Raw genomic sequence first — 25,697 nt, 5'->3', positions numbered from 1 at the left:
GCTTTACCCGAATTCGAAGCCCAAATGAATGCTACACAATCCTCTCTTTCGTCTTTAAAGCTAGGAATACGTCTTCCCCTTTGACAGGCAAACTGGCACCAGGGCTTGGCTTGGTGTGATCAATCCTGGGGAATTGAACAGAGCTAGATCCCCATCTACCCTTGTCACCGACAGCTTCTCGTGTCCTGCCCACATCCAGGCTGGTCTCAAACCTAGTTAGAACCGAAGAAACAGCATAACCTAAGATACGCTTCGCTAGGAAGCGCCCGGGACAGAGAGTGTTACCACCCCCGAAAGGCCGATATGACTTCGAGGACTGCAGCTTCGGATCCTGCACAAAACGATCTGGAACCAAGAGCAATGGCTCGGGACCCCACACTGCATGGTTGAGGTGAAGTTGACGGTAGGGAACCTGAGAGTACAGAAGTCATCAGGCTGAGCTCCTCGACCATGGGTCGGATTCAGCCCCATGTGAGGGGTAGATTTTGTTGTCCTTACAAGCACTTTGCTCCCGGGGAGGAGGGTTTTGCCTCCAATTTGTGTTGGAGAAACAACGTCGCGGACAAGGGCGGATGCAACTGTCAATCGCAGGATCTCACTAATCATGGAGTCAAGAAGCGTGCAGTTGTCCGAGAGGTACCTCTCGTCCAGCTGCCCCCCCCCCCCTTGACCACGGGTTGAACTTCATTCTGAATGGCGCTGAGAAGTGTGGGCTGGTAGGCGAGATGAGCAATTGTCCAAAACCCGACTTTGTATATATTTCCAAGAATCCTAGATGAGCCCAGAGTTAGCAAGATCGGTAGCTTCGGAGACCAGGGGAAAATGGGGGATGAAGTACGCCCAAAAATGCAGCATGAGTACTCTTGCCATGTCGCGTTTGTCGCATCCAACGTCCCTCATCATCGCCTCAACAGACTTGACAAAATCGTTCCTATCCGCTCGCTGTTCCTCTGGGATATCAAGGTACTTGACAAATGATTCGATAATGTCGTCTCGGGCCTGAAGCAATGTCGCCACTGATAAAATCAGGCATCTGGAACATGTAGTATTTCCAACTTGTTCTTTCCCACAATTTGAAAGAATCTAAGAGCTGACGATTCACTTCCCAAATTTTGTTGCCAAGGAACGTAGTGGCTGTACCATGGACAAACATGTTAGTACAAAGTTGGAGGACTGAGACAGTGGTAACACCACCCGAGTTATCCACAACGGAGTTGCTGCTGCCATCAACAACAGCCTCAAGGGCCCTGTCAACACCAGGTATTAGCCTATTGTACAATAGGTCGTCCAATTGTGCTCCAGGCTTGGTCTGAAGGCGATGGTAGCCGTTGATCATAAACGCAGGTGCGTGGGGGCTCGGCATCCCCTTGTTGTGCCGTGAACACGGATCGACTGTGAACATCTTTTCGAAGCCGTCTTCGGAAAACCCAATCTATCTGTACATGTCTTTGATGACATTGTGATAGGTAATTGTGGTGGTATTGCGATAAAGGCAGGCGACATCTTAGGGAGAAGCGCAAATGTAGATGCGAGTTCCGGCAATCTAGACGCTGTATGGTTCCTTGGTATCGTTGAAGTGAATTCTGCGCATCATTAGCCTGGTCCAGTAGAGCACGCTGCATTTGATCGGCTGAGAAATACCTTCCCTGCTCTAAGGCCTGATTGTAATCCTTAATGAACGGACATGACCTAAGTATATCAATATGAAATCCACGGATCTTTCAAGTATTGAAGGCGTGATTCCTAAGTACCAAAATCTGTTGTCCGTTAGTCATATCGTCCCTGGTACCTAGGTGCGGTGACAGAACGTACAAGGTATCCAATAAGGTAACTCCTTGGGTTCCCAAGGCCTCATGTACGGCACGACAGTGAACCTCCAGAGCCTCCAACACAACAAGAAAAGTCCTGTGAGCAGGAAAAGAAGCGACATGAGCGATATGCTGAATCCCATGTGGTCAATGAAGGCTTGAGAAGATACGCGAAGCATGGTTGCAGGAATAAACGGGGTTGGGCGCCGTAGCTAGGGCTTGACTGTAATTGGAATGGAAACAACAAAGGTCCTTCTCGGAGCTCGTTCTTCAGAGCTTGAATGCAAAGAGCAAAGAGAGTCCGGTCGGAAACGTCGTAAAGACTTGCACCCAAACGCGATTCTAGATAGGGAGGAGCAAGGCCTTCACACAGCATGGCGTAGCACAGCATATTCCTCGGCACGCCAGCAAGTGTCTGCAGATACTCCATACCCCGGGCGAAATGCAGCAGTTGAAATTCTGCGCCTGAGTGATCGGATCCAGAGACCGAGCCCCAAACGCGTCTCGAAAACTCGGTGTGATGGCATCCCCGTGCAGTCTTAGGCAATCTGATAGCCGGGGTCGACGGGCCGGATAGTTGTCACACAATGCTACCCAGCTTACAGCCAACACTGTTGATAGAACGTAACAAATCGATCCTTCATGGTACGATATTATGCAATTTGGCTGCATGTTGAGACGATGTTCATACTGCTCACCCACAGATGATGGGAGGCTCAGCTCCGAGGTACGCAAAGTATTGGGTACTTTGCTCCCAAGACAAGAAGGTGTCCCTAGATAGACGCCCATAGGTTCAATAACCAGTTTTAGACAACGAGGGTCCCTCTGAGATTTTAGAATCCTTCCGTGACTGATAAGCGCATCCTGCCGTCAGCCGTGCAGTTGGGTGTGGCTCGGAATAATCATCGTGGCGCTCGGATGTCAGACCGGGCCGTACACTGACCGGGCCGCAGTAGACATCAATGATTGATTGAACCCACCCGCACTGCAGGCTCTGCCAACAGGCACCTAGTGGCGTTCGGCCCCGAACTTGGGGGGCCGAGTGGATCTTATGTCGGTCGGCCTACTTACCTAGGTACTCAAGTAGTGTAACCTCCGTATCACGGTGCGGATATGCCGCGGCAATATGTGAAAGACTAGTTGGAAGTTGCAGTAGCTCTGGACGCATATTACTGATGTGTTCGTTGGTGGTGCACATGTGGCCGGCGACAACTGGCCGCCAGACCTGCAACAAGACTTCCTTCCGCAATTCCGGCAAACAGTCGCCCCAATCACGGGCCTCGATTCTGTGCGCAACTGGATTCTCAGTCCAGGCGGTTGCGCCGCAAGTTTGATACAACAATCCATCTTGTCTGGCTGGTAGTTCCGGAACAGACAGTGACACCGATGGCAAGCCACGAAAGATGGGTGCAACAAGACTACCACCCTGCTTTTGATGGCAGGAGGTTGTAATATCAATCACAACTTGAAAGTTTCAAAAAAGCAATACTCGATTATACTACCAACTTGAAGTTTTGTCTCGTTTCTATTCGGTATACGTTCAAAGCACAGTATGAAGGCGGCATGTATGTCCTCGGACGTATACGGAATAGAAGCGAAACCACACAGGATTGCAAATATCAAGATAATGTTCAGATGGTAGTTGTGCTTTTCCTGAAGTCATTCAAGCAAACTGATCAGGCGTCTGTTGATACAAGCCATACATGTAGCCACAACCTTTGTTCCCCTCCATTTCGATGTTGACGGAAGGATTCATGTGCTTCAAAATCCTTCGAGCCGTTGCTATCCTTGATATTGCGGGTGTTACGAAGAAGGCCGCGCACCAGGCTGAGAGCAGACACACTCCAACCCTTCTAACCGCCGTCCTTTGCCTTGGAGAAGCCAGCCGCGGTTGGCATGCAGCTGCGTGAGATGCTGACGCACATTTCCACCAAGGCCATGAGGAGGATAAGATGCAATTGGGGCAAGATACATCAGCGTGGCAATTTGGCGTTTATTTTCTTGGTCTTGTTGCACATGTGGCCATTCTGTACTACATGATATCCAGCAGTACCTAAGTGGAGATCAACAATCCCCGCGCGCCTCACGCAAGCTGCCAACCGAGCTCACTGCATCTGCACCACGGCACAGTCTTACCTTACCTGACTGCATCATGTACGTGTAGACTCAGCAGTGATTTAATTGGAGGACAAACTGTGAACTAAGAATTTGCTCGATGCGAACTGAAATTCGTTCGATGCGAGCTGAAGATAAGCAGTGGACTCCGTCTGGAGAGGGTTGCTCTGCCGTACAGATCCGTACTTTGACCAATCCGTGGACCCGGAATAATCACTTCTTAGAAACGGGGGACAATTTCCTTGGAGGTGATTGACATATGACATAAAATAAGCCGTGCTGTCTTCAGATTTTCTTTTCGTCGACAAAGTGTGACCCTCGGCCATTCACAACACACTCACTGAACCCATAAACAAGTTGCGTTTCTAAGTGCTGTATCAAATTATTCAGGTTCAATCATGCAACTGGTCAACTTGAAGGCTATCGCTGATGATGAGAGGGTTCATTGGGCACTCTTTCTGCTTCTCGCCTGGACTGTGGTCTACCCGGAGGCAAAGTTTTTCCTTGTGAGCAGCCTAATCACCTATCAAAAACCCAACTACTATCTATCTAATACAGGATAATAGGGACTTCTGTTCTCTGGAGGCGCTAATATTGCAGACAAATTTTCCAAATGGACGAGAGTACTCAATGACTTCGTAAGCCGCTTCTCGCTGCCTTTCGCCTTGCGATCATGTGCAAATTCACTGAGCAGACTACAGCGGTCCGGAAGATTCTACAAGCCATGGAGATCAGGGGCCCCTATCGTGACCGTGTCAACGAAGAAGCAAATTGCTGAGCTTAGCGAGGCATCACCACTCTCCCAGCGCGCGGTTTATGCTGATGTGAGTCGGCCATCGCCCTCGAACTCGTCTGCCACAGCACTAAGCAAACGTAGATGTTTGGTTTCAAGCACACTATGAACAAATACGAACACAACACAAACGACCATAAGGTCGTTAGGACACGACTGTTTGGCCGTGTGCTTCATGTTGACGGACCCAACAACCTTCAATGCGTCTACCCATATCTCCTTACCCAGTTGGACCGCAGTCTAGGTGATGAGCTTCGTGATGGCCGTAAATTTGATGGTAGGACTGAGTAAACTTCGAAGCACTTTGAATTATGCTGACATTTTACATGTGGACAGGAGGCATCGTCTTGCATATTGCACCCACAGTTCGCCGGCTTTCTTCAAAGCTCATGAGTGTCATTTTCTTTGGGGAAGCTCTTTGTTAGTACACTCTACCCTCTAGTTGGGCACGAAAACCAATATTTAATCTTTTTCAGCCTCTGACGAAGTATTTTCTAATGCGCTGTTGCAATATCCTCGAGATATGGTGCGGTGTATGGCTGCCTTCCAGATAACACCGTCGTTCATGTCTCCGTGAGTATTCAAAAAACCCCGCTTGAAACGCTGATTTCCCACATGCTAAGCGCAGTATTTGATCGTATCTAACATCTCTAGCTAGGCTTGTGCATGCAATTCTCACAAATAACGGAAGAACCATGCGCTTGATCCAGCAGCGCATATTTGAGTGTGTGGGTTCTGGTCGCTTGACCTGGGGGGAAAACGATCCTACCAAAAAGGTTTGTAGTCAACCACCACAACCCTCGTCAGCAGACCAGAGGTGTTGATCCATCTTCTCTTAGTTCACAATCATGCACAACATGACCACGATGACTGAAACCAGTGATTACTGGAACCCCGAGCTGATCTCACAATCTCTTTTGGGAATCTGGTTTGCGGCCTCGCACCAGCCGTGGATGAATCTGCATTTCATCATACTGGAGCTCTGCGCCCGCCAGGAGTGGCAGGAAAGGCTTCGTCAGGAGCTGAAGCAACATTCACCACTTGACTACGGGACTTTGGAGAAGTTGCCCCTTTTGGACAGCTTCATCAAAGAGACTGTCAGGCTAAATCCGCTTGATACGCGTACGATTTATCTGCAGAGATCCCTTCTTACAATTCTACTTACTAATCGTACTCGTAGTTGCCATACGCAGAAAGTCACTAGAGCCATATACCTTTGCTGAAGGTAACTTATCTGTGCCGGCTGGTAGCACAGTCTGTGTGTCCGCATATAATCTTATGCACGATCCACAGACTTATCCTAATCCTGATTTGTTCGAGCCTACTCGATTTGTCCCCAAGGACACAAAAGACCAACAGCGACGGTTTACAGAGGTTTCAGAAACATTCCCCGTGTGGGGATATGGATCCCTGGCATGGTGGGTAGCCAATCCTTCTTTTATATGTGTTTATAGTTGGCTAACAAACAAACAACAACACAGTCCGGGCCGGTTTCATGCGTCGTTAGTCATTAAAATGATACTGTCGCAACTGCTTTGCAAATATGTTTTGCGACTCAAAGATGAAAATGCGCGGACAACCTGGTCTTGGGAGACATTCAAGATGCCTTATGAATCAACAGAAATCATCCTAAAACCGTTATAAATAGTTTGCATTCCTTTTCTTTGCGGGAAGTATTAATACTGGCTTCCGTCACTTCTAGGTAGTGGAAGCGGCTGCTTAGTTAATTCGGTGGACTGTTGACATTAGAATGTAAAGCACACAGAATTCTTCTCTCATATTATCGACCAAATGGAACTGCAAACCGCTGTGTATAAAAATATAAATTGGTGAAAATACTTGAAATCTTGACTAGCAGTAAATTATGAGGTTCCAAGTGATCGCAGTGGTGGCGTTTTGGGGCGAAAATCACGTTCTACCGGTTCGAAGAATTCTCGGTTCTTCGCCGGGCAATTCATTCATGTGCACATATATCCTACCATTTCCAGATTGACATCAGGCAGCGAAGTTTAGCTGGTCCAAGTAAAAGGAGGCTGCACAAGGTAGAACAAGTAGGCAATTCTTGGCTTTCAACCTCACTATGAGTTGCCTGTTAGACGCCCGCCATTCCCCGCCAGGGACACGTGGGTAGCATGAGGATACGCATCGTAGTACGCGGAAGTATAATCGATGGGGATATTACATGGCAGTCCGGTTGACTGCAAGCCAATCTGAATGTGATACCATGACCCTGTCGTCTCATCCTATTATATTACCTGTGTGAGTCTGATTGGCCATGGCTCGCACCAACAGGTTGCATTGCAATATTCTAGTCCATGTCACAACGTGTTAGCCTGCGGTGAAGCGTCGAAAATCAATTTTTGTTGCCTCGTTTCATGAGGACCGTAGCAATTGGCGCGTCTTGCGTGAACATCAGGGGAGCCAATATGCCCAGGTGGGCTTAGACTAAGAACACTGATTATACATTAAAACTTCAAGACCAACACAGTGCGGGTCTGGGCGGCAATTGCTGGGCGCCCCTATGACAGGTGTCTTCGAACGTTGTGACCCTATGCGGCGGGCGATCTCATGGAGCAGGGTACAGCTGGGTGTGGTTGGGATTGAGATAGTGCAGTAGTATAGTAGTCTTGGCGAGATCGCGATGTCAGGATGTGCAGCGCGGCTATGTTCGTCCCCTCCCTGGCTCTCACTTTATTAGTTCCTGAAACTCAAAGTATTGCTGCGGCACAGCATTACTATTCCGGGCCGACGCGACAATATGCGGAAAGGATCTCTCAAAGATGCGAGAATCAAGGTCGACGTAGATGTGGACCAGGCCTACCATCTGCAATGCTACATGGGGCCATCGAATGAGAGAATCACTCGCGACAGTTGGCCCGCGGACGGTCACACCCATCGCAGCTGATCGTGATGGAGAACAAGGTACCGGTATGGCCAATTACTTTTTCTTCCTACCCGCCTGACGATCGACCTCGTGAACAGAAAATAAAAAACGTGAAGTCTTTTTACCTCATTGTAAGTCCTCTCTTATCAGTTCATGCTCCCGGAAGGATTATCTGTTGGCTGCGCACAATGCTACCATCCCCGCAATCGTTTTGCCGAGTGGTCTGGACGCGAACATGGGTGTGAGGGTAAGGGCGCTCTTGCAGACGCAGAAGGTATTTACTGTTGGTGGTTCTGTGTTGAGGTCCGTCAATGTGCTCATAACAGTGGTTTCTTGGTGAACTGACGAGACATTGCTGATGAGTTGTGAGCCGCGATTTACTCGGCATTTCGCCCAGAGCCCAGAGCCCAGAATCGAGCCCAGAGCCCAGAATCGAGCCCAGTGACGCCCGGAAACCACCATTTCATATTTCTCCCATGTTTACTCAACGTTTTTCTTCCTTCTGAATCATCTCTTTCGTCCACGGAAGAACCTCTTCAGAGGCCTCTCGTTAATACCTCCCACTGTTGACCGCTCCCCGTCCAATTTTGCAACATGTCAACAGCTGGAGACGTCGATCCCACCAAGTCCAAGCAGGCACAGCTGCGGGCCCTTCTCATAGCCATGATGATCTTACCGACTGTGGTTGTACTCATCCGAGCATGGTCTCGAGCTTTGCTGCCCGTATCCCCTCTAAGCAGAATCAGCACCAAGTTCTGGTGGGACGACTGGATGGCCTTTTTTGGTGCAGTATGACTCCTTGTCTTTGAATTGCCTTACTACTTGTCTGACTGGCTACAATGCCGACTGAAAATCCATGAATCCTGATGAATTTGTAGGCGATCAATATCGCCGTTTGTGGTATTGGTCTCAAGCTCGTCGATCTCGGCATGGGGCTCCATGTTCAAGCTGTGCCTGCCGAAAATGTTGAAAAGTTCCTCAAGTTACTCTGGATCATTTACTACATCTTTGATACAGGAACAGCTGTCAGCAAAAGTTCAGCCTTATTTTTCTACGCCCGCATATTTTCTACAAGTAGGTTTAAATATGCGCTGTGGGTCGTACACGCTATGAATGTTGGATGGCTTGTGGGAATTCTGAGCAGTGTCACTTTTATGTGCAACCCTATTCAGAAGGCATGGGATGTCGCACTACCCGGTACATGCCTTAACACCGGAAGACTTTGGATGGGTAGTGGTTTGGGGAGTCTTATTATCGATGTCATTATCTTGGTGATGCCGCTTCCGATGCTGTGGAAACTACAGATGAAGACAATACGTAGAATCCAGATCAGTGGAGTCTTCGTCTGTGGATATTTGTGAGTTACTTCATTCAGCATGCCTAATGTTCTGATAGCGAATACCTTTCAGGGTCGTTGTCGTATCGATTGGCCGTCTCGTCACTATCGTCCAAGCTGGCAGCGAGTTTGAACAGGACCCGACGTGTAAGACAAGCCTCAATATATGAACTGTATATCCAACTGATTGCCTCCAGATAAAACCGCCACACCTACCCTGTGGCTTGGCTCCGAGATTGCCATTTCCCTCGTCAGCGTCAGCCTTCCAAGTGTCTTCTTTCTCGCCCAGCATGTACACATTAAGAATTTCTGGAGTGTTCTCACATCCCATATAAATTTGTTCAAGTCCTCCCTGTCCGATAAGGACAATTACCGTTGTGGCGAAGACGATCATGGGTTTATGTCTCGCCCGCATAACTACTCCTATATGCCCAAGACTAAGACGATGGCAGATATGAGTGGATTGAATGACAGCATGGACAGTACAGGGTACAGTGGTATTCAAGTGGTTCGTAATGTCGACGTTGCATAAGGATGCCAGGTCAAATTTGCAAAGTTCCTTGTATTCAGTGTTGTCAGATTGGGCAACATATGGATGTGCTATATCTTGTCGAAACTCAACAAGAAACTTTGACTTTTCAATACATCGTTTGTTGACCAAGTTGCTTGTAACTTGAGAAGTGTAAATCGTGTACTGTATTGTAGAGTGTACACATCTGACTGGCTTTTATCTGATCGCCGGGGACAAGATGGAGCTTTCGGAAAGTCAATCTCAGCAGAGAATGCAAAGAGATCATGCGGCCCTCCAGCTTTCTCCAGTGACGATCCCTAGGCATCCGAGCCCCGTCAAAATCGGCAATCATCCCAGGAAAACTTTATGAACCTCAGGTTGGAGTACAACCCGACCGCGTTCTAGGCGCCGCTTTGATTGCCCATTTATTAGCTATGGCTTCATCTCTGACCTCGCCAAGGAGTACATATGTATCTAAGGTGCGGGTTCCTCTTATACGGACGGGCCTTTTCGAGATTTTGTTGAGTAATGCATGTGCCAGGAACTGAGCCGAAATGACCCATTTGGCTTGAACTTGACGTTATTGATCCGGGCCCATGGATGAGTAAGTGCCTAAGATGTTGGAACAGAACGGTAGTAAAAAGGACAAGGCGTTTGGTCCGCCATTTAAGACCTCGTTTTGTAGTAGGTACCTAGGTAGGTAGGTAAGAAGTTGGGAAGCTCCCTGGGGTAGCTCCGAGCTCAGCTGTGCCACGGACTACCGTACGAGTCGGCACAAACGGCAATTTTTGGAGAATCCTCGCGATCATATTAACTCCCGACGAAGACCAACTGCCTGATCGTGAAAGCGTACTCAGTTTGTGACCTCGAGAACGTGAAGGGAAGCCACAGGCTCTATCCATCCTTGAAAGGTTTCCAGGACATTGCTGACTTGGGTCCCACGACCCAACGTACGCGTATTTTCAGACTCGGTGAACAATGATTAAACCACACTGGCACTCACTTCTGGACTTTATCACATGTCCTCACGGCGTTCATCCCGCACAAGCACACTCTCTGCGTCATTGAAGGGGTTCAGAGCAACTGACTATCAAGGTATGCACTGGCGAATGCCCTCAAGCGAGGTCAAGCTGGCGGCGGCGATGACTCGTACCCTGCTTACTGAAGAAGTCTGTCCGCTCACTGTGACCTCTTGCGGTACCCAGCTATGTATGGGATGGCAACGTTGCGCTTCCTATTGAGCCAGCAGACCAAGGCCAGTCTAGGCCATGTGCGGAGTAGGGACTCTGACCATCTCGCTAGTACACCGGCAGTCGACTGTTAGCCGCCTTTTCCCCTGGTCATAGCTCCAATTGCCTTGTTGACATTGCTGCTTCAAGACGGGCCGAAGACCGTGATAGCCTCATCACCATTACGCCCACGATTGCCGCGAGCTTTCCCTCACCCGGATAGTTCAGTTCAAAAGGAGATGAGCTGGGACAGCTCAGATCTCCTGTTCGAGTCGGAGACTGCCCGGAAGTGAGGGCCTTGATATTCTTGCATGTGGGATGTGCAGGGAGATCGAGATCAGGAGATTGCTCATCTGTGTTGACCGGCTGCCGAGAAATAAATATAAAAAGAGTCTCTATTCCAAGCATGGTCCTCACATTTTCTTCTCTTCAAGTCCAACCCGTTTCCGTCTTTACAGCCCGTGAAACAGGTCCTCTAAGAAGGCCTAGTACTCTCGTGAACTAAAACAAGTCCCACAACTGAATTCCAACCATGGGTGTCTCCCATCTTTTGCGGCAGGGTGTCATGCCCGTTCTCGTCGTGCTCGGAGCCATCCTCGCCGCTCCGCACTCTGTCATGGCAGCAGAATGCGATCCTCAACTCATTGGCTCCGGCCCAACTACCACGTACTTTCCCCCGCCTGCATCCCTCCCCGAAGGCTGCTACTGGTCACCCAATAGCATGCCATGCTCCGTGAAGATGATACTTACACGTCCCCTGCACTTCCCAGGCCAGACACGGTGGACGCTTTCCACCGGAACGGCGTCTACGGGGGTACCGCAATCAATACTCCCGTCCCTCCCGGCTATACCGTCTACACCAACAACGGCCAGATCCCCTTTAACCTCTACGGCACATGGAGCTCTGTGACTCGTAAGTCCCCGCGGAATCCATGCTGCAAGTCCCACAGCTGACGCCAGGTGATTACCCAAAGTGCCCAACGCAGACTTCCTAGGCTGGCGAAACCTCCAGACATACGACCCGGTCTACTGCTCGACCGTCTGCAACGGCATCCCGGGGTGCAAGTCCTTCAACACGTGTACGTCTACAGATGTCTTCATACTGCGCCACACTTGTGTGTTTTGTTCTCGCTGACGCGTGTCTTTTTTTGTGTCCAGTCTACCAGCGCGCACCAAAAGTTGAGCCGAGCTGGAATGCGAGCTCCCCTTGCTACAACCCGCCCTCGACCGTTCAGATCATGTGCACCTTTTGGGACACACCCCTCAACATGTCTACCATCGAACAGAACTTCGGGTGGCCCCGTGGTGGGTTCCAAGTGGCTATTGTCGGTGAGTTACGAGACTAGGATTACACTACTCACAACCATTTGCTGACGCAAGCTCCCAGCATCCAAATATTACAACAAGAACTAGTTGTAAAGCCGCACCGCAACTTGGGCTCTTGCGGGTCCTCTTGGGTTGCATGCCTCTGGAGGGAAGGCATCGAAGCGACGACACTCAGGTGATTGGAAAAAGTAATGTATGGGTATCTCTAATAATGGTAATGGGGTTTCTTGTCCCCGGATTCGCAAGGCCCCTATCGACAACCTGATGTCCATTCATGGCGCATCTTTGTACATGGATTCCGTATTGGTGTTAGACAAAACTTAGCCATGCTCCCATGGCAGTCTTCTGTCTAACGGTGCCACTTTTGTGTGAATTGTCCAATGTCGGCTCCTTGATGACACCTCAAGATACGACCGACCTTTGTTTAATAGCGATGTATCGTCAGGCCAGAGAGGGGTGGGGCTGCTGCCAAAGCTTGGCGAGAGAAGAGCTAGATCCGAGCCAGACAGGGGAGCGATCTGATTCAATATGCCATGATAGAGACGACGTGCAACCCACAAAGGTCGCTTTGGCAAGGCAAGTCCAAACTCTGTCTCGTGGCTTTCCTCTCTTACCGGGACGCCGAAGAGGTTGCCTCCGTGAGGGGCAGAAACCCCATGAGATCCAGGCAGTGTGGCATGAGGTTCGAAGGGGGTCGAGCCCGTCAATTTTCTGCACAGGCCAATGCTCTGGGCGCTGATGTCCGCTCCACGCGCCTGCCCCGGAACGTTGCCTGCTCCGCTCTCGCAGTATTTGGTGCCTTGTGTTCTTTTCCTTAGCCGGGACCGATCTTGGGCATGTCGTGGTGTTCCGATAGTTTCGAAAGGTAGGTGTTGAGCTCCTCAACGCGCTCCTTGTGCGTCTTGAGGAGCTCCGGCCTGGAGGTTTCCGCCTTCTCTAGCAACCTTTTCCTGCGCGCCTCCTCGAACCGCCGCTCGGCCTCCGTCTTGGTGCTCCTGGATGGCTCTGCTTCCTCCTCCTCTTCCTTGTCCTGGGAATCCTCCTTCTTCGGTTCGGTCAGGTTCTTTTCCAGAGAGGTCTTGTCCTTCTTCTTCTTGTGCTTCTTGACCTTGGCACCCTTGATGCGCAAGGCACCACCACCTGCAGACTTGTACTCCTCGGACGGCATCTCCAAATTTTGTGTGGCAATGGCCACACTCGTCGTGTTCGAATCCCGGTGTTGTGGACGTTCAAGAGTTGTCGTCGATAGCGAAGGCGTGATGTTGCCGGGGAAGATGGAACTCGGCAGGCAAGCAGGCCGGGCGGGTGTCTAAGTGGGGCTAACGCAGGTGCCCCACAGCTTGCGGAACTAGCCAATCAGACACCCCTGCAGGGCGCTTGCGGCTCGACTACTTCAACATCGCCGGCCCACGAAAATTTCACCTGGCTTTCTCTTCCTTTCTTCTTCAGATCAAAAAGTATTCACGAGGATGCCACGACCGTCGTCTCGCTTCCTACAGCGGCGCGTTGCCTTTCTTTCTCTACGGAGAATACCTCGGAGATCAAATCTCCTCGATTAGGAAGTCTGACGCCCTGCTACTCCATGGGTGCTAGATGCCAATGACGGGATACATCTCAGCATAGAAAACGAGCGATTTGTAAATCGGCGGCCGAGGTGCGCTTCCTACTGTGCGTCCTACGACGTTACCAAGCATGCATCCATGAACGACTTTGAGGTGACTGTTGGAAGCAGCAGACATGTCAGTCGTCGTGCCCGCCGCACGTCTCGTCCTAAATGCGTCCTTCCACGCGCAAAAGTGGTTCGGTCAAGACATCAAATGACCGTCTGCTCAATCGTGCAAGGCGAAAGATCGGTCGGTACCAAGAGGCAGGGTGAAGCAGGTCCCTGGGCAACCGTAGTCTTTTTTCCATACGTTTCAACCGGCTCTGCGCGCGTTGTGTCGAAACGCTTGGAGGGAGGAAGACCCACGCGATAAGTCCATGACGAGCAGTCTTTTCCATCGACTTGTCGAAACACAGAGGCCTGCCTGCCTGATGAGCGTGGCTGCAGTTCCGCAACCAGGCCTGGGAATGCGGTCTCACGCGCTGTCATTCCTCTAGTCGTGTGGCTTGGACGCCCTCTCCGCTCCCGTCCTGACGGCACAGGTCTCTGATCTTGACTGTTGGCCGCGAACGTGATAAGTCGAACCCAGTCTTGTATGAAAGTCGCCATGAGCTATGTGTTTGGGGGCGGCAAATCGTCCAGCCTAATGATGACTTGCTGCTGCAGTCTCTCATTTATTTTACTAAACGTAGGAGTCGCTAAAGACAGCTTGATTTTCTTGAATCTTTTTGACCCAGATTTGCTCGCCTGGGCCTCAGGCAGACAAGCGCTTATTACTCTTGTTCAGTTGCGCTCTCACACAGAACACCCGGGCATCATGTCGTAAGTAGTCTACGTGCCTTGGGAAATATGCAGCCTGACATCTGTCACTTCTAGTCTCGGCCAGCTGACGTCCAGCGAGTTGTTTGCCTGCGAGCCCACAGCGGCCCCATCCCCGCCAGTCGCGGACACATTCGCAACCACCGTGACCGAGACCTTCACCAAGGTATGGTTGTACAGCGCGTGGGCAGCGTGTCCGACCTCAGAGTGGCCCGCAACCTACACGATCGAGGAGATCTGCACCGGCGACCCAGCCACCTGGGCCCAGCCGGCCGTCCCGCCTAATTTCATCAAGACGGTCATCACCTGCGGCGTGTGCGTCGAGAAGACCCAGACCATCACCTGCCCCGTCGAGGAGGCGGCCCGGACTGGCGACATCAGGGTATATGGGAACGGCGTCACTGCCACGCCTGCTGCAGTTCCGGCACGACAGACTGGCCTGGGCAGTGGTCCCGGGGTGAACAGTAGTCCTGGGGAAAACGGAGCAGGAAGTGGCCCAGGGTCCGGTGCCCCAGCGCCCGGGGCGGGTGCTGGTAGTGCTTCGCACCCAGGAGTGGGTGCAGGAGGGGGCTCTCCGGCTGTTATTCCAGTTCCAGTGCCCCATAATAACAATGGCAACGCTGGGGCCAGACCACCGTCACCTGCGCCTGCTGGTGGCGAGGCGGCTGGTTCGTCTCCGACAACAGTGATGCATCAGTCAAATGCCGGCACGGATGCTGCGAGCTCGCCGCGTGTGACTGCCAGTGCATCAAGCCGAAAGAGCTCCGTCCTGCTCCTTTCGGGGCTTTCAGCCCTCGCATCCGGTTTAACCTTGTATTATTGAGACCATTCAATACTGCCTGGAACATTTGTTCTTGAGTAGAAGAGAAAAAGACTTCAGCTTATTTTTGTAACTCAGGGCTCCTACTATTGCAAATGACTCCATGCTTCCCATTGTACCTAAAGGATGATGCTAATCCCAATGCCGACTGATTGGATCTTTCAAGATCGCCATGCTTGTGTGTTGCCGAATGCTTCCATGCTGGTCAGATCTTGACCGTCCTCCGCCTGGTCCTATTTCGGGCATCTTGCTTTGCCCCCTGCGTTGCATGCATACCGAAACCTCAGAGAGTAGTAGCAGTCTCATGTTAACAATTCATCATGAGCCAGTGCTGATTGTACAGTCAGACAATCGCTTGTTTTCTAGGCTAGGTAACCGTCGTCTTTCTTGCTGCTGTGTTGATCCTTGATGAACTCCTCAATCTGGGTGTCATGATGTGGTCGTTCTGGAGGGCCCGGGACTTTGGGCTCTTGCGAAGCCAGGTCCTCTTTCTGGTCCTTACCGAGGACCTTCCCAACGGCTGGGACATATTGGGACACTTCGCAAGTCGATTAGCCTCCTGTAAATAATCCTGCATTCAGACTTAGAGCGGACCTCACCTTTCTCCACGACCTGACCTATAACACCACCTTCGTTTTCGGAATTCTGAGGGTTTTTGACCTTTATGGCTGCTTCGTCTAGTTGTTCCTTGTAGGTCGGGGGAGTATTGGCATCTCCTTGCAGGTTGTCATCCTTGGCCTGGTCCTGGGACATGGTCGTGGGTTGTCTGTAGGAAGGATCAAGACTATTGCCTTTTGAGTGCTAGATGTCGCCAAAGAACAAGGTTGCTTCGAGTCCAACTTTACATCCAACCGGAAATTTTAAGAGTGAAGTTCGCTTTGCAAAGTCTCCTTGGACGGTCAGTGTGTGACGAGGTTTTGAGCGTCGGCCCAGTAAAGAGCTGTGACGTCACTTGGGTAGTACAGGGCTTGTTCAGCTGGCTTGCTGCTGCCGTACTGCCGCCTGTGGCTTGGGCTGCTTGCACGAAGGCTTCACCGAGGCCATAGATGTGTAGTAACCACCGTATTGAAGGTTGGTCCCCTACGAAGAAACCCCTGTGCGTTTCACTTGAGCGAACATCGTAAATAATTACCGATCACTACAGTACCCAGGTACTCTCAAGTGCAACGGCCTGCAGGGGGCCCTGCAGGCGATAAGCCACGGATAACCTTAATTATTTTTAGCCGAACCGGTCGCCGAAACAGGCGCTACATTCCCGCGTCATTTTCGACTAGGCGACCCAGTCTGGCCTGACGAGATTCATGTAAGATCAGATGATAATTGTCAGAGGCTGATTTGGACCACGTCAAAACTTTCTTTCTCGTGGCAAACAGAAGACCAAACTCTGAGTCTGTCCTCTTCCAAACCTACCACGCATAGCCGGCCACTATGGCTCCCATCCAAATCACCATCATAACGGGCTTCCTCGGCTCAGGCAAGACGACGCTCATCCTCAACCTCATCCCCCAACTAAAAGCAGCCAACCCGGACTACAAGCTCGCGCTGCTCAAAAATGAATTCGGAGACCTCGCCGTCGACTCACAGCTCGCGTCCTCAAACGCCATATCAGGCGTGCGGGAGATGCTCAACGGCTGCATATGTTGCAACCTCGTCGGCCAGCTTAGCGAGGCGCTCAAGGAGCTGCAGGCCCAGGTGACGCCGGACCGGATCATCATCGAGACCTCTGGGTCGGCGTTCCCCGCCACGCTGGCCATGGAGATCAACCGCCTGGCCCGCCAGACGGGGCAGTATGTCCTGGACGGCGTTGTGAGCGTGATCGATGTGGAGAATTGGAAGGGATACGAGGACACGAGCGTCACGGCTAGGTTACAGGCCAAGTACACTGACTTGATCGTATTTAACAAGTATGACACTTCTGTCTTCCTCACAAACACACATATTCGAGACTGCCAGGACTGACATGGGGTGGCAGGTGGGAGAACTGTGATGAGCGGAGATTCGACGAGTGCCTGGACCGCGTGGGCGATCTCGAAGTCCAGACCGCATGGGTGAAGAGCAACAAGGGCCAGGTGCCCATGAACCTCATCTTCGGCATCGACGGCGGCCTGGCACAGTCCATAACGGACGAGCCGAACGGCCACGGCCACGGCCACGACCACGACCACCCCCACGACGACAACCACCAGTCCGAGGTCGAAGTGCTGTCGGTCGAGCTCGCCGGCCCCGAGGGCTCGGGCGTCGACGCGGCGGCGCTGCAGAAGCTCCTGAGGACGGCGCCCAAGGACGAGGTCTACCGGATCAAGGCCGTGCTGTCGTCGGCCTCGGCGCTCCGGGGCTCCGACGAGGACCAGGCGACCCCGACGCCGCCGCACCCCGAGAGCAGGTACATCCTGAACTGGGCGTTTGGCCGGTGGACCTTCACGCCCGTGGCGCGGGCGGCCGGCGAGCACGAGTCGAGCGACCGGAAGACGCTGCGCATGACCATGATCCTCGCGCGGTACGAGAGCGCCAAGTGGAAGAAGAAGCTCGAGGGCGGCGGCCTGCTCGAGCTGGAGGGCGAGGGCGCTCCGGGGCGGCTAACTGTCACCAAGGTCGCGTGAGAGTATAGAAACACAGCGTAAGCACGAGAGTTTGGGATGAGAGCGGTATAGAGAGATCTGTCAGACACACACACACACACACACACACACACATATATATATATATATACTATAGTAGAGAGAGAGAGAGAGAGAGAGAGAGAGAGAGAGAGAGAGAGAGAGAGAGAGAGAGAGAGAGAGAAGCATAGAAGGCACGAGGCCCTCTGCCTGATCCAGGTTAGAATTTCTGCGCACCCTACGAAAGGACAGGACTTCAACAGCAGAACGAAGGCTGCGTTGTCGCAGTGATTATTTACTCCGAGGAATTGTCTGAGATCTAATGAATCGAAAATTTATAATGAGTCGTGCATCGAAGTATCATGTCTTGATTCCCCCGTGGGCAGCATTCAGGACACCAAATCTGTCTGAGCTGAAGCCCGCACATGTACAACGAGATCGAGTGCGCACATGATTGAGGGTCTATTCGGCTCCTATATTAACACGAGAGAATGATATAATACATGTCTGGCAAAGCCACTCCAAAACCTCTCACCTCTTCCTGGAGTCCGCAGCGCTGGCCAGAAGAAAAACAGCATCGAAGGACCATGCGTGGAAATCTTGACCAGCTCCTGGCGAAAAGTCCTAGGCGCAAGCATGCCGCTGTGGTGCCGTGAAGGCAAACAAGGTCAAGCATGCGCACGCCCTAAGTCTCGTCCAAAGAGGCGTACAAGTCATATATGGAGGTAACGCGGTCATACGTGCTGACCCTCGCCGGAACCGCGCTGTCCCGTCCGCTGGTGGGTGGATCAGCACCATCTGGCCAGGCCGAACCGCCTCCCTTCTCACTCCCATCGCTGTAGCACTTGAACCAGCTCTTGAGACTGTCCGCACTCTGACGCTGGGGCTCTTCCTGCGTGGTCTTCTGGCAGCTCTTTGAGTTCTTCCTCGGCGACGGGTCCTTGAGCTTGATGATGTCGGGGTAGTCCACGCGCTTGATCTCGCCGGACCGCACTTTTCCCAGGCGGACGGCGTCGCGGTCCTGGCCGCCTGGGTTGGGGCTGTGGCTGGCGCACGACGGCACCCGGGGTCTCAGGGCCTGCTGGATGTGGTGGAGGGCCGACGAGCGGCCGTCGCCGCCTGAGCTGGACCTCGTCGGCGACGTGACCGTGCACACCTTGATGTCAGTCGGGGGGACGATCTTAAGTTCCATGGCGACGTGCGAGGTGGGCGAGGTGCTGGCGGATCTCGAGGCGAGCTGCTGCAGGTGTGACACAGGCGAGAACTCGGACCATCCTCGCGACTTCTCCCTCGGCCGGGCAGTCCTGCGCTTCGACGTTCTTGAGGAAGTACCTCGGGGCTTTTCGGACGCCGGGGAGAAGATGGGAGAGTCTTCAAACTCTATATCCTCGTACTCCGATTCGGAGTAGTCGAATACTTCCTCATGTGGCTGGAACCGAGATTTGCATTTGCTGCATAGGTTGTCTCCAAGCTGGCAATCCTCTTTGCAGAAGTAACACTTAATTAAATTCTTCCGGGGCTTGGCTTCGACGGGTGGATCCTGCGTCTTCTGCCTCGCATCTCCTGTACTGCTGGCTGATGATGCTTCGGGACCGGAACTTTCGTCATCACTATCGGTACTGTCGATGCTGGGCACTCGGCGCGGTCTCCTACGAACGACCCTCTCGCCAGAGTTGACCCTGTTGTGGCCACCTCTGATACTGGAAGCACGTTTGTTGGGCGTGGACAAGGCCGAGTGCGCGCCTTGCGTACTCATGCTACTATGATGCGCCTGGGGGCTCGGTCTGGCTCGCAGGCTCGAGTATTTGATCAACGGGCGCTCAGAAAGCGGTCGAGGAGGAACCCCCTCGCTTGCAACTCGTCGCTCGTAAGCAGGTCTGACATTTCCTGAGGCGGTAACTGGCGGCGCAGGAACAGGTGGGTCAGAGTCCTTTCGGTCATTCACCAGCGGATCATTTCCGTTGGGTCCAAGAAGAATGTCCATCGAGGCAATGATGCTTCGCGGAATCATGCTGTGATGCTATTCGTCAGCATGCCCAAGACTATTCTCAGCGGCTGAATCTGTATCCTCACAATTCAACGCCATAATCTTGGGTGTCCAACATTATCACAACTTACCTCTGGCTATCAAAGCTCTGCTGAGACCCCTTCCGAGAACTTGAAGAGGGACTTGTCCGCTCAAATGGTGAATCTTCTCCATGTAAATGCCCCTGGCCATTTATTTGCGAAATGGCTGCGTAAAACTCCTCGTTGGTCGTCGGGAACTGGGGAAGGGGCATGTCTATGGGCGATTTATCGGGTGCGTGTACTATTTGAAACCTCGTGGAGTTCTCTTCAACCGTGAATCTTGTGGTGGAAGGCCGTGCCTTGAAACCTATTTTATTAAAGACCTTGGCGGCGCCGTTCGCGATAGCTTTGCCCTTGTTGGCGTTGTCGCTCTGGCCAGAGGCACTGACATCTGAGGCCGACGAGTCTCCCTTTTTGGTTCTCATCTGCTGGTATGGAATTTGAAAATAATTTGTCTTCCTTCCACCAGTACCGTGTGCTCGGCAGGCGATATTAACATAGATGAGGAAATCCAATGTGGCGAGGACCACGGCCAACCGGGGTCCTCGTGGAGGAACAACAAAGAACTTAAATCATGGCCGAGTCGCGTGGGTGACTGCCCTTTGTCCTTGACGGCAAAGTTATGAATTGCCAATTTCCATGACTCCAATGCGAAGACTTCGGGATTGAATGAAAGTAGGGGCATGAGAGCGAGGCCGTCATCCTCCCTTGTGGCTGTAAGACACAACGCCTCTCCAATGCAGACACGCGTGAGAGCATACACAGTAATGAGGTGTCGCCCTTGCTACACCAATGACGGTTTCGATAACATGAAATTTGCCCTGTTCGTCGGTCTTGGTGCCTCTTTCGATCAATGTTTCGGCTCCAGTAGTGCGTTGTCGGCTCAAGTACTCCCAATGTCAGGGTGTTGGAATGCGACATGCTGTTTTCATGCCTCGCCGCCAGATATGGCTTCTTTGCTGGAGAAATCTCGCATCAATTGCAGGCCCCATCATTGCATTTTGAGAAAAGCGGCAGAGGCGCCTCCTATGCCGCCTGCCCTTCCCCAGGGCAGCACATTCCCATCTTTTCCGACAATCCTGGGTGTATTGTGGCGTCAGACACTTGTAACGGTCCATGATCTGGGCCCCATAGGACTTGTATTTCCAGCTACAATGCATCGATTTCCCCACATCAGCTGTCTTCAGCAGAGTACCAAGCTTTCTTGAAGACTTGCGGACGGGCCATCTGTCTCTTCAGTGCCAGTTTACACTTATTTACCTAGATCTGCGTCAGTGACATTAAGTCGAGTGTACTGCTTTGAAAACGGAAATCCATCATCAAATACAGACATGGCTCCTGGATCTCGACAATTACCCCAGTGGACAACAGGTAGCTGCTCGATGGACTTGGCAAGAGCTGTGAACCTGTGGATAGGTGGTCATTCCGTATCTCTGGTGGAGAAACCCCACGGCATCTGTCGATGGATCAAGATGCCCTATCTCGGCCCACCCTGCATCAAGATCCGATGGAGCTGGTACCATAGAATGGGGTCTTGAATACGAAGAAAGCGTGGCTGGAAGGAAAGAGCACCGGGGTTCAAGAACAAACTTTTGACGTTCCCAGCCGTTCAACATGAGGGCTGCGAACTCTTGGGATGTAAAGCCAGGTTTAGCCCACATCGAGAGCCTATCAGGTCGTTGTATATAAGGACCCCCACGGGGTAGTCGGGGTTACCCAAAGGCGGTGTTACTCGGAGAAAGTCTACTGGTAGACGATCTCGGCAGACTAGGAGACATGCTGACAGTGTGACTTCGTTCCAGTCGAGGACTGTTCTTATCTCGAGTAACCGACTGTAGCCTCTGACTGTACGGTACGGAGTAGGTACAGTAAGAGGAAGAATCACATGAATGGCGGAGCGAGTGCCCTACACCATGTCAGCGCACCGCATCTCGCGGTTGGCGCATTGACGATGGCCGTGGAGTGCACGGTAATCAGCCGCAGGTGCCCGGGCATGTGGGGGGCGGGGCGCTGATCTTCACAGGGTCTGGCTGCTTGCTGCCCGCCCACACCTGCCTAAACCCACCTGGGCAGGAACCACAGCAGGTAGGTAAGTTTTAGGTATCAATGTGCAGACTGGTGAGGCATGCGCCGGGCGGCTTTTCAGGATGCGCGGGCATTGATGAATGATGCTTGGTTTGGCTTTTTCAAGCAGGCGGCTATGATGCAAGCACGGGCTCAGCCGACACTTTGCGGTGTGGTCGAGGGGAAATGGAAGGGGAATAACCGGCAGGAATGGGCACGAGACGGGGGCCAACCAGGCAGACTGCGTCAGCTGGGCCTCTACCCGATAATGGCAGGTCCTATCACGAGCTCCTGCGACCGAGATGGCATGTCTCTCTGCCGGTGCTCTATCTACGCTGCTACTGCACCCACCCACCACTGGCATCTCGTTGCACCACACTAGCAGTGGCACAAGGCAGGTCGAGTCAGATCCCCCGGCCAGAAAGCACGCTGTGCACAGGACCAGGACCAGGACGGGCTGCCCGGCCTGTGGCTTTGTTTTTCGCGCATCACCTCGACTCGCCAGTCAGTACTCGGTACTCCGTACCAACCTCTCTCTTTAACCTCCTCCTCCTCCTCTTCCCTGCCTGAACCTGTGGACCTGTCTGTACCTCACTGGCGGTGACGTACAGATGGCCAGCCCTGGCACAAAATAAACTTTTCTCATTCTCTCCTTCTCTGCAGCCTCTTCCCTGCGTCGCGCGTCTGCCCCAGCATTGTGCCGTTTTACTTAACTCTTGTCCCGGCCAGACTGCCTCACCCGCTCCTCGCACGCTCGAGATAACAGCACCCGAGCCTCTGATAAGCTCCCAGCCTCGCTCATTCTGCGCCATTGGGCCTAGCAATCGCGATACGGGCTACTCGAAACCCGCACTCCTCCTCCCGACCGTGGTCTTGGCCAAGACCGAGACATATTAGACCCCCCCTCTAGGTAGCTATCATGTCGAACAGCGGCAGAGACCAGTCCGGCCACAACCCTCTGGACATCCAGAGGCCGGGCTCGCCGGGCTCCTTTCGCAGCCGCTCCTATGGCGCCTCCGTCCCCCGCGCCGATGTCACAGCCCGTCTAGCTTCCCCCATCCCGAGCCAGCTGTTTGGCACCCCTCCCCGAGCCGAGTCGGTACATACGAGCGCCGACACTGGTGCCGGCGACAACCTGACGCCCCTCCCCGGCGCGACCTCGTCTAGCCATGCCCTCGGCCCCGGAACCTCGGCGCTTGCTGCTGCCCTGTCCAACTCCCTCGGCGCCTCTCCTCCTCGCTTCGGCACTCCGCCTGTGAGGCCTGCGTCCCCGAGCGCGTCCAGCGGGCAGATCCCCCAGTCTGCGACCCCTACCAACTACGGCTCGTTCGACACGAGGGGCCGCAATGCCGCCTACGAGGACCCTGAGATCGTCAAGAGACATCTTGTCCAGCCCTCCGACACCGCCTACCAGTCCGATGACTCGGGGAGCAGGAAGCCTAGCGACAAGACCGCCAAGGGCAAGCAGCCTGATACCGGCGACAGCGCTGCTGTGGACGATGAGGAGTTCTCGAGCTTGCGGCTGCAAGGCGGAGACATCACCCGCCAGGTTTACAAGTGGACCGAGGGAGCTACCAACAAGATACAGCGCAGCAAGAGCTTCAATGTGCCGCGGCCTGAGCCCGAGGAGGAGGTTCTTGATATCAACAACATCAAGGTACCTGGCGGTTTTAGGCGGAATTATCTCCGCCGCGCGGCTGGGAGCCCTGCGCCGAACGCAGGGGGTCGAGACTACCACGAAGGGCGTGCCCCGGCCCAGCCCCAGGTCTTTACCTCGAGCTTCCTCGAGTTCCTGAGCATGTACGGACATTTCGCTGGTGAAGAGCTCGAGGAAGACGACGAAGTCCTTGGGCCCGGCGAATACTTCTCCTCGGGCGAAGACGAGTGGGAGAGCGACGAAGACTCTTTGGATAGGGAACCAATGGAGGACAGCGCACTCCTGACGCCCTCACGCAGGAAGAGAAGGAGAAAGCATCGCGCCAGCGGCAAGGCCAGTCCCACGGGCGCAGCCCTCGTGCTGCTCAAGTCGTTCGTCGGTACCGGTGTGCTCTTCCTCCCTCGCGCGTACCTCAATGGTGGCATGGTCTTCAGCAACGCCGTTCTCCTCTTCGTCGCCGCTCTCAGCTACTACTGCTTCGTCCTCCTTGTCACGTCACGCCTCAAGGTCGATGGGTCCTTCGGTGACATGGGTGGCATCCTCTACGGAGGATGGTTGCGGTTCCTCATTCTGTTCTCTATCGTCGTCAGCCAGATTGGCTTCGTCGCAGCTTATATCGTCTTTGTGTCCGAGAATCTTCAGGCCTTCATCCTCGCCGTGTCGGATTGTCAGACCCACGTCGAGGTCAAGTGGTTGATATTGATGCAGATGGTCATCTTCCTGCCGTTCTCCCTCTTCCGCGACATCAACAAGCTAAGCTTCACGGCTCTGATCGCCGATGCCTTCATCATCCTTGGATTGGGCTACCTGTTCTACTACGACGTCTTGACGCTCGACAAGTTTGGTCTCGCCGATATCACCCTGTTCAACAAGAATGACTGGACGCTCTTCATCGGCACGGCCATCTTTACGTTCGAGGGAATCGGGCTCATCATACCGATCCAGGAGTCGATGGCCAACCCCAAGAAGTTCCCCAAGGTTCTCTTCGTTGTCATGATCATCATCACGACGCTGTTCATCGTCATGGGGGCCATCTCATATGCTGCCTACGGGTCCAAGACCGAGACTGTGGTCCTGCTCAACCTGCCACAGGACAGCAAGCTGGTCAACGGTGTACAATTCCTCTACTCCCTTGCAATCATGCTCTCGATCCCGCTGCAGATTTTCCCTGCGATCAGGATCCTGGAAAACGGCCTGTTCACGCGGAGTGGAAAATACAACCCCTACATCAAGTGGCAGAAGAACGTCTTCCGCTTCTGCTTTGTCATCCTCTGTGCCATAATCGCGTGGGCAGGCGCAGACGATCTAGACAAGTTTGTGGCGTTGGTGGGCAACTTTGCCTGCATCCCGCTTGTCTACATCTATCCGGTAAGTTTGATCCTCTCAATCCGTGTACATCGAGTCACCGCTGACCCCGTTTACAGCCTATGCTGCACTACCGTGCCGTGGCCAGAAGCACGCTCTGGAAGATATCCGACATCTGTCTGTGCATATTTGGTTTCGTTGCCATGGCATATACTACCACTCTGACCGTTCAGAGTTGGGCCAGTGGGGATGACGGCCCCAAACTGCCGGGATACTGCGATAAGGCCCACTCCTAATCCTGGCAGAGGCAGCACTGGTGGGAAGGGTTTGTAGGAGCATTGCATGTCTGGTTACAAGTTGTTTGTAGGATGCACATGTGTACAAATTGTTGGATATTTAGTTTAGATGCATGGCCTGGGTGTTGGTGCATTTCTCAGGAATATCAGGTGAACCTGTTAGCGTTCAGAGATGGGTGGGATAGAGTAGATTGATGAGATACCTATCGCCTCCGCATTGAACCTGACGAGAATATCCTCTTTGTGAGGTTGTTAGCTGAATGGGAGAGTGGAGGGTGTCACAAGACGTTGTCCATGGGTACCTAGGCAGTAACATTGCAAAGGGCCCAATATAAAAACATCACAAGTGAAGAACCGGTGTGTTTTAATTCAAATATACATGCTTAGTGCCCAAGTGACTGGTACTATGCAGTGTAGCCTTGGCCGTCCCACTCACTGTGGGCTGGCTGCCCGTGCTCTCCCAGGCC

General features: G+C 52.8%; 8 protein-coding genes across 8 annotated transcripts; 5 read left to right on the top strand and 3 right to left on the bottom strand.

The window, feature by feature from the left end:
* Nucleotides 1–5,994: 5,994 nt before the first annotated feature.
* Nucleotides 5,995–6,360, top strand: KVR01_011284 (uncharacterized protein; the record flags this gene model as incomplete). Its single annotated transcript, XM_044793811.1, has 2 exons — nucleotides 5,995–6,134; nucleotides 6,198–6,360. 2 exons carry the CDS (start codon nucleotides 5,995–5,997, stop codon nucleotides 6,358–6,360), a joined length of 303 nt encoding a protein of 100 aa, XP_044639659.1.
* Nucleotides 6,361–11,208: 4,848 nt separating this feature from the next.
* Nucleotides 11,209–12,089, top strand: KVR01_011379 (uncharacterized protein; the record flags this gene model as incomplete). Its single annotated transcript, XM_044788768.1, has 5 exons — nucleotides 11,209–11,342; nucleotides 11,447–11,589; nucleotides 11,651–11,755; nucleotides 11,835–12,005; nucleotides 12,064–12,089. 5 exons carry the CDS (start codon nucleotides 11,209–11,211, stop codon nucleotides 12,087–12,089), a joined length of 579 nt encoding a protein of 192 aa, XP_044639754.1.
* Nucleotides 12,090–12,816: 727 nt separating this feature from the next.
* KVR01_011434 (uncharacterized protein) lies at nucleotides 12,817–13,170 on the bottom strand (the record flags this gene model as incomplete). Its single annotated transcript, XM_044788764.1, has 1 exon — nucleotides 12,817–13,170. The coding sequence occupies one exon, from the start codon at nucleotides 13,168–13,170 to the stop codon at nucleotides 12,817–12,819; it is 354 nt and encodes a 117-aa protein (XP_044639809.1).
* Nucleotides 13,171–14,422: 1,252 nt separating this feature from the next.
* KVR01_011201 (uncharacterized protein) lies at nucleotides 14,423–15,247 on the top strand (the record flags this gene model as incomplete). The annotated part of the gene is made up of 2 exons (XM_044784466.1): nucleotides 14,423–14,427; nucleotides 14,482–15,247. The coding sequence occupies 2 exons, from the start codon at nucleotides 14,423–14,425 to the stop codon at nucleotides 15,245–15,247; spliced, it is 771 nt and encodes a 256-aa protein (XP_044639576.1).
* Nucleotides 15,248–15,606: 359 nt separating this feature from the next.
* Nucleotides 15,607–15,997, bottom strand: KVR01_011373 (uncharacterized protein; the record flags this gene model as incomplete). The annotated part of the gene is made up of 2 exons (XM_044788528.1): nucleotides 15,607–15,782; nucleotides 15,844–15,997. The coding sequence occupies 2 exons, from the start codon at nucleotides 15,995–15,997 to the stop codon at nucleotides 15,607–15,609; spliced, it is 330 nt and encodes a 109-aa protein (XP_044639748.1).
* Nucleotides 15,998–16,345: 348 nt separating this feature from the next.
* Nucleotides 16,346–17,937, top strand: KVR01_011325 (uncharacterized protein). The gene is made up of 2 exons (XM_044784476.1): nucleotides 16,346–17,148; nucleotides 17,217–17,937. The coding sequence occupies exons 1-2, from the start codon at nucleotides 16,673–16,675 to the stop codon at nucleotides 17,842–17,844; spliced, it is 1,104 nt and encodes a 367-aa protein (XP_044639700.1). The 5' UTR covers nucleotides 16,346–16,672; the 3' UTR covers nucleotides 17,845–17,937.
* A 371-nt stretch (nucleotides 17,938–18,308) lies between these two features.
* On the bottom strand, nucleotides 18,309–22,053 carry KVR01_011204 (uncharacterized protein). The gene is made up of 3 exons (XM_044784392.1): nucleotides 21,499–22,053; nucleotides 19,960–21,168; nucleotides 18,309–19,853 (listed from the first exon to the last, which is right to left on the bottom strand). Exons 2-3 carry the CDS (start codon nucleotides 20,331–20,333, stop codon nucleotides 18,527–18,529), a joined length of 1,701 nt encoding a protein of 566 aa, XP_044639579.1. The 5' UTR covers nucleotides 20,334–21,168; nucleotides 21,499–22,053; the 3' UTR covers nucleotides 18,309–18,526.
* A 259-nt stretch (nucleotides 22,054–22,312) lies between these two features.
* Nucleotides 22,313–25,581, top strand: KVR01_011298 (uncharacterized protein). Its single transcript, XM_044788951.1, has 3 exons — nucleotides 22,313–22,476; nucleotides 22,702–24,997; nucleotides 25,054–25,581. Exons 2-3 carry the CDS (start codon nucleotides 22,892–22,894, stop codon nucleotides 25,228–25,230), a joined length of 2,283 nt encoding a protein of 760 aa, XP_044639673.1. The 5' UTR covers nucleotides 22,313–22,476; nucleotides 22,702–22,891; the 3' UTR covers nucleotides 25,231–25,581.
* The last annotated feature ends 116 nt before the right edge of the window (nucleotides 25,582–25,697 follow it).

Source organism: Diaporthe batatas (genome assembly GCF_019321695.1).
Source record: "Diaporthe batatas strain CRI 302-4 chromosome Unknown Contig00015, whole genome shotgun sequence".
Lineage (NCBI taxonomy): Eukaryota > Fungi > Ascomycota > Sordariomycetes > Diaporthales > Diaporthaceae > Diaporthe > Diaporthe batatas.
This window is presented reverse-complemented; position numbering and strand designations above follow the sequence as displayed.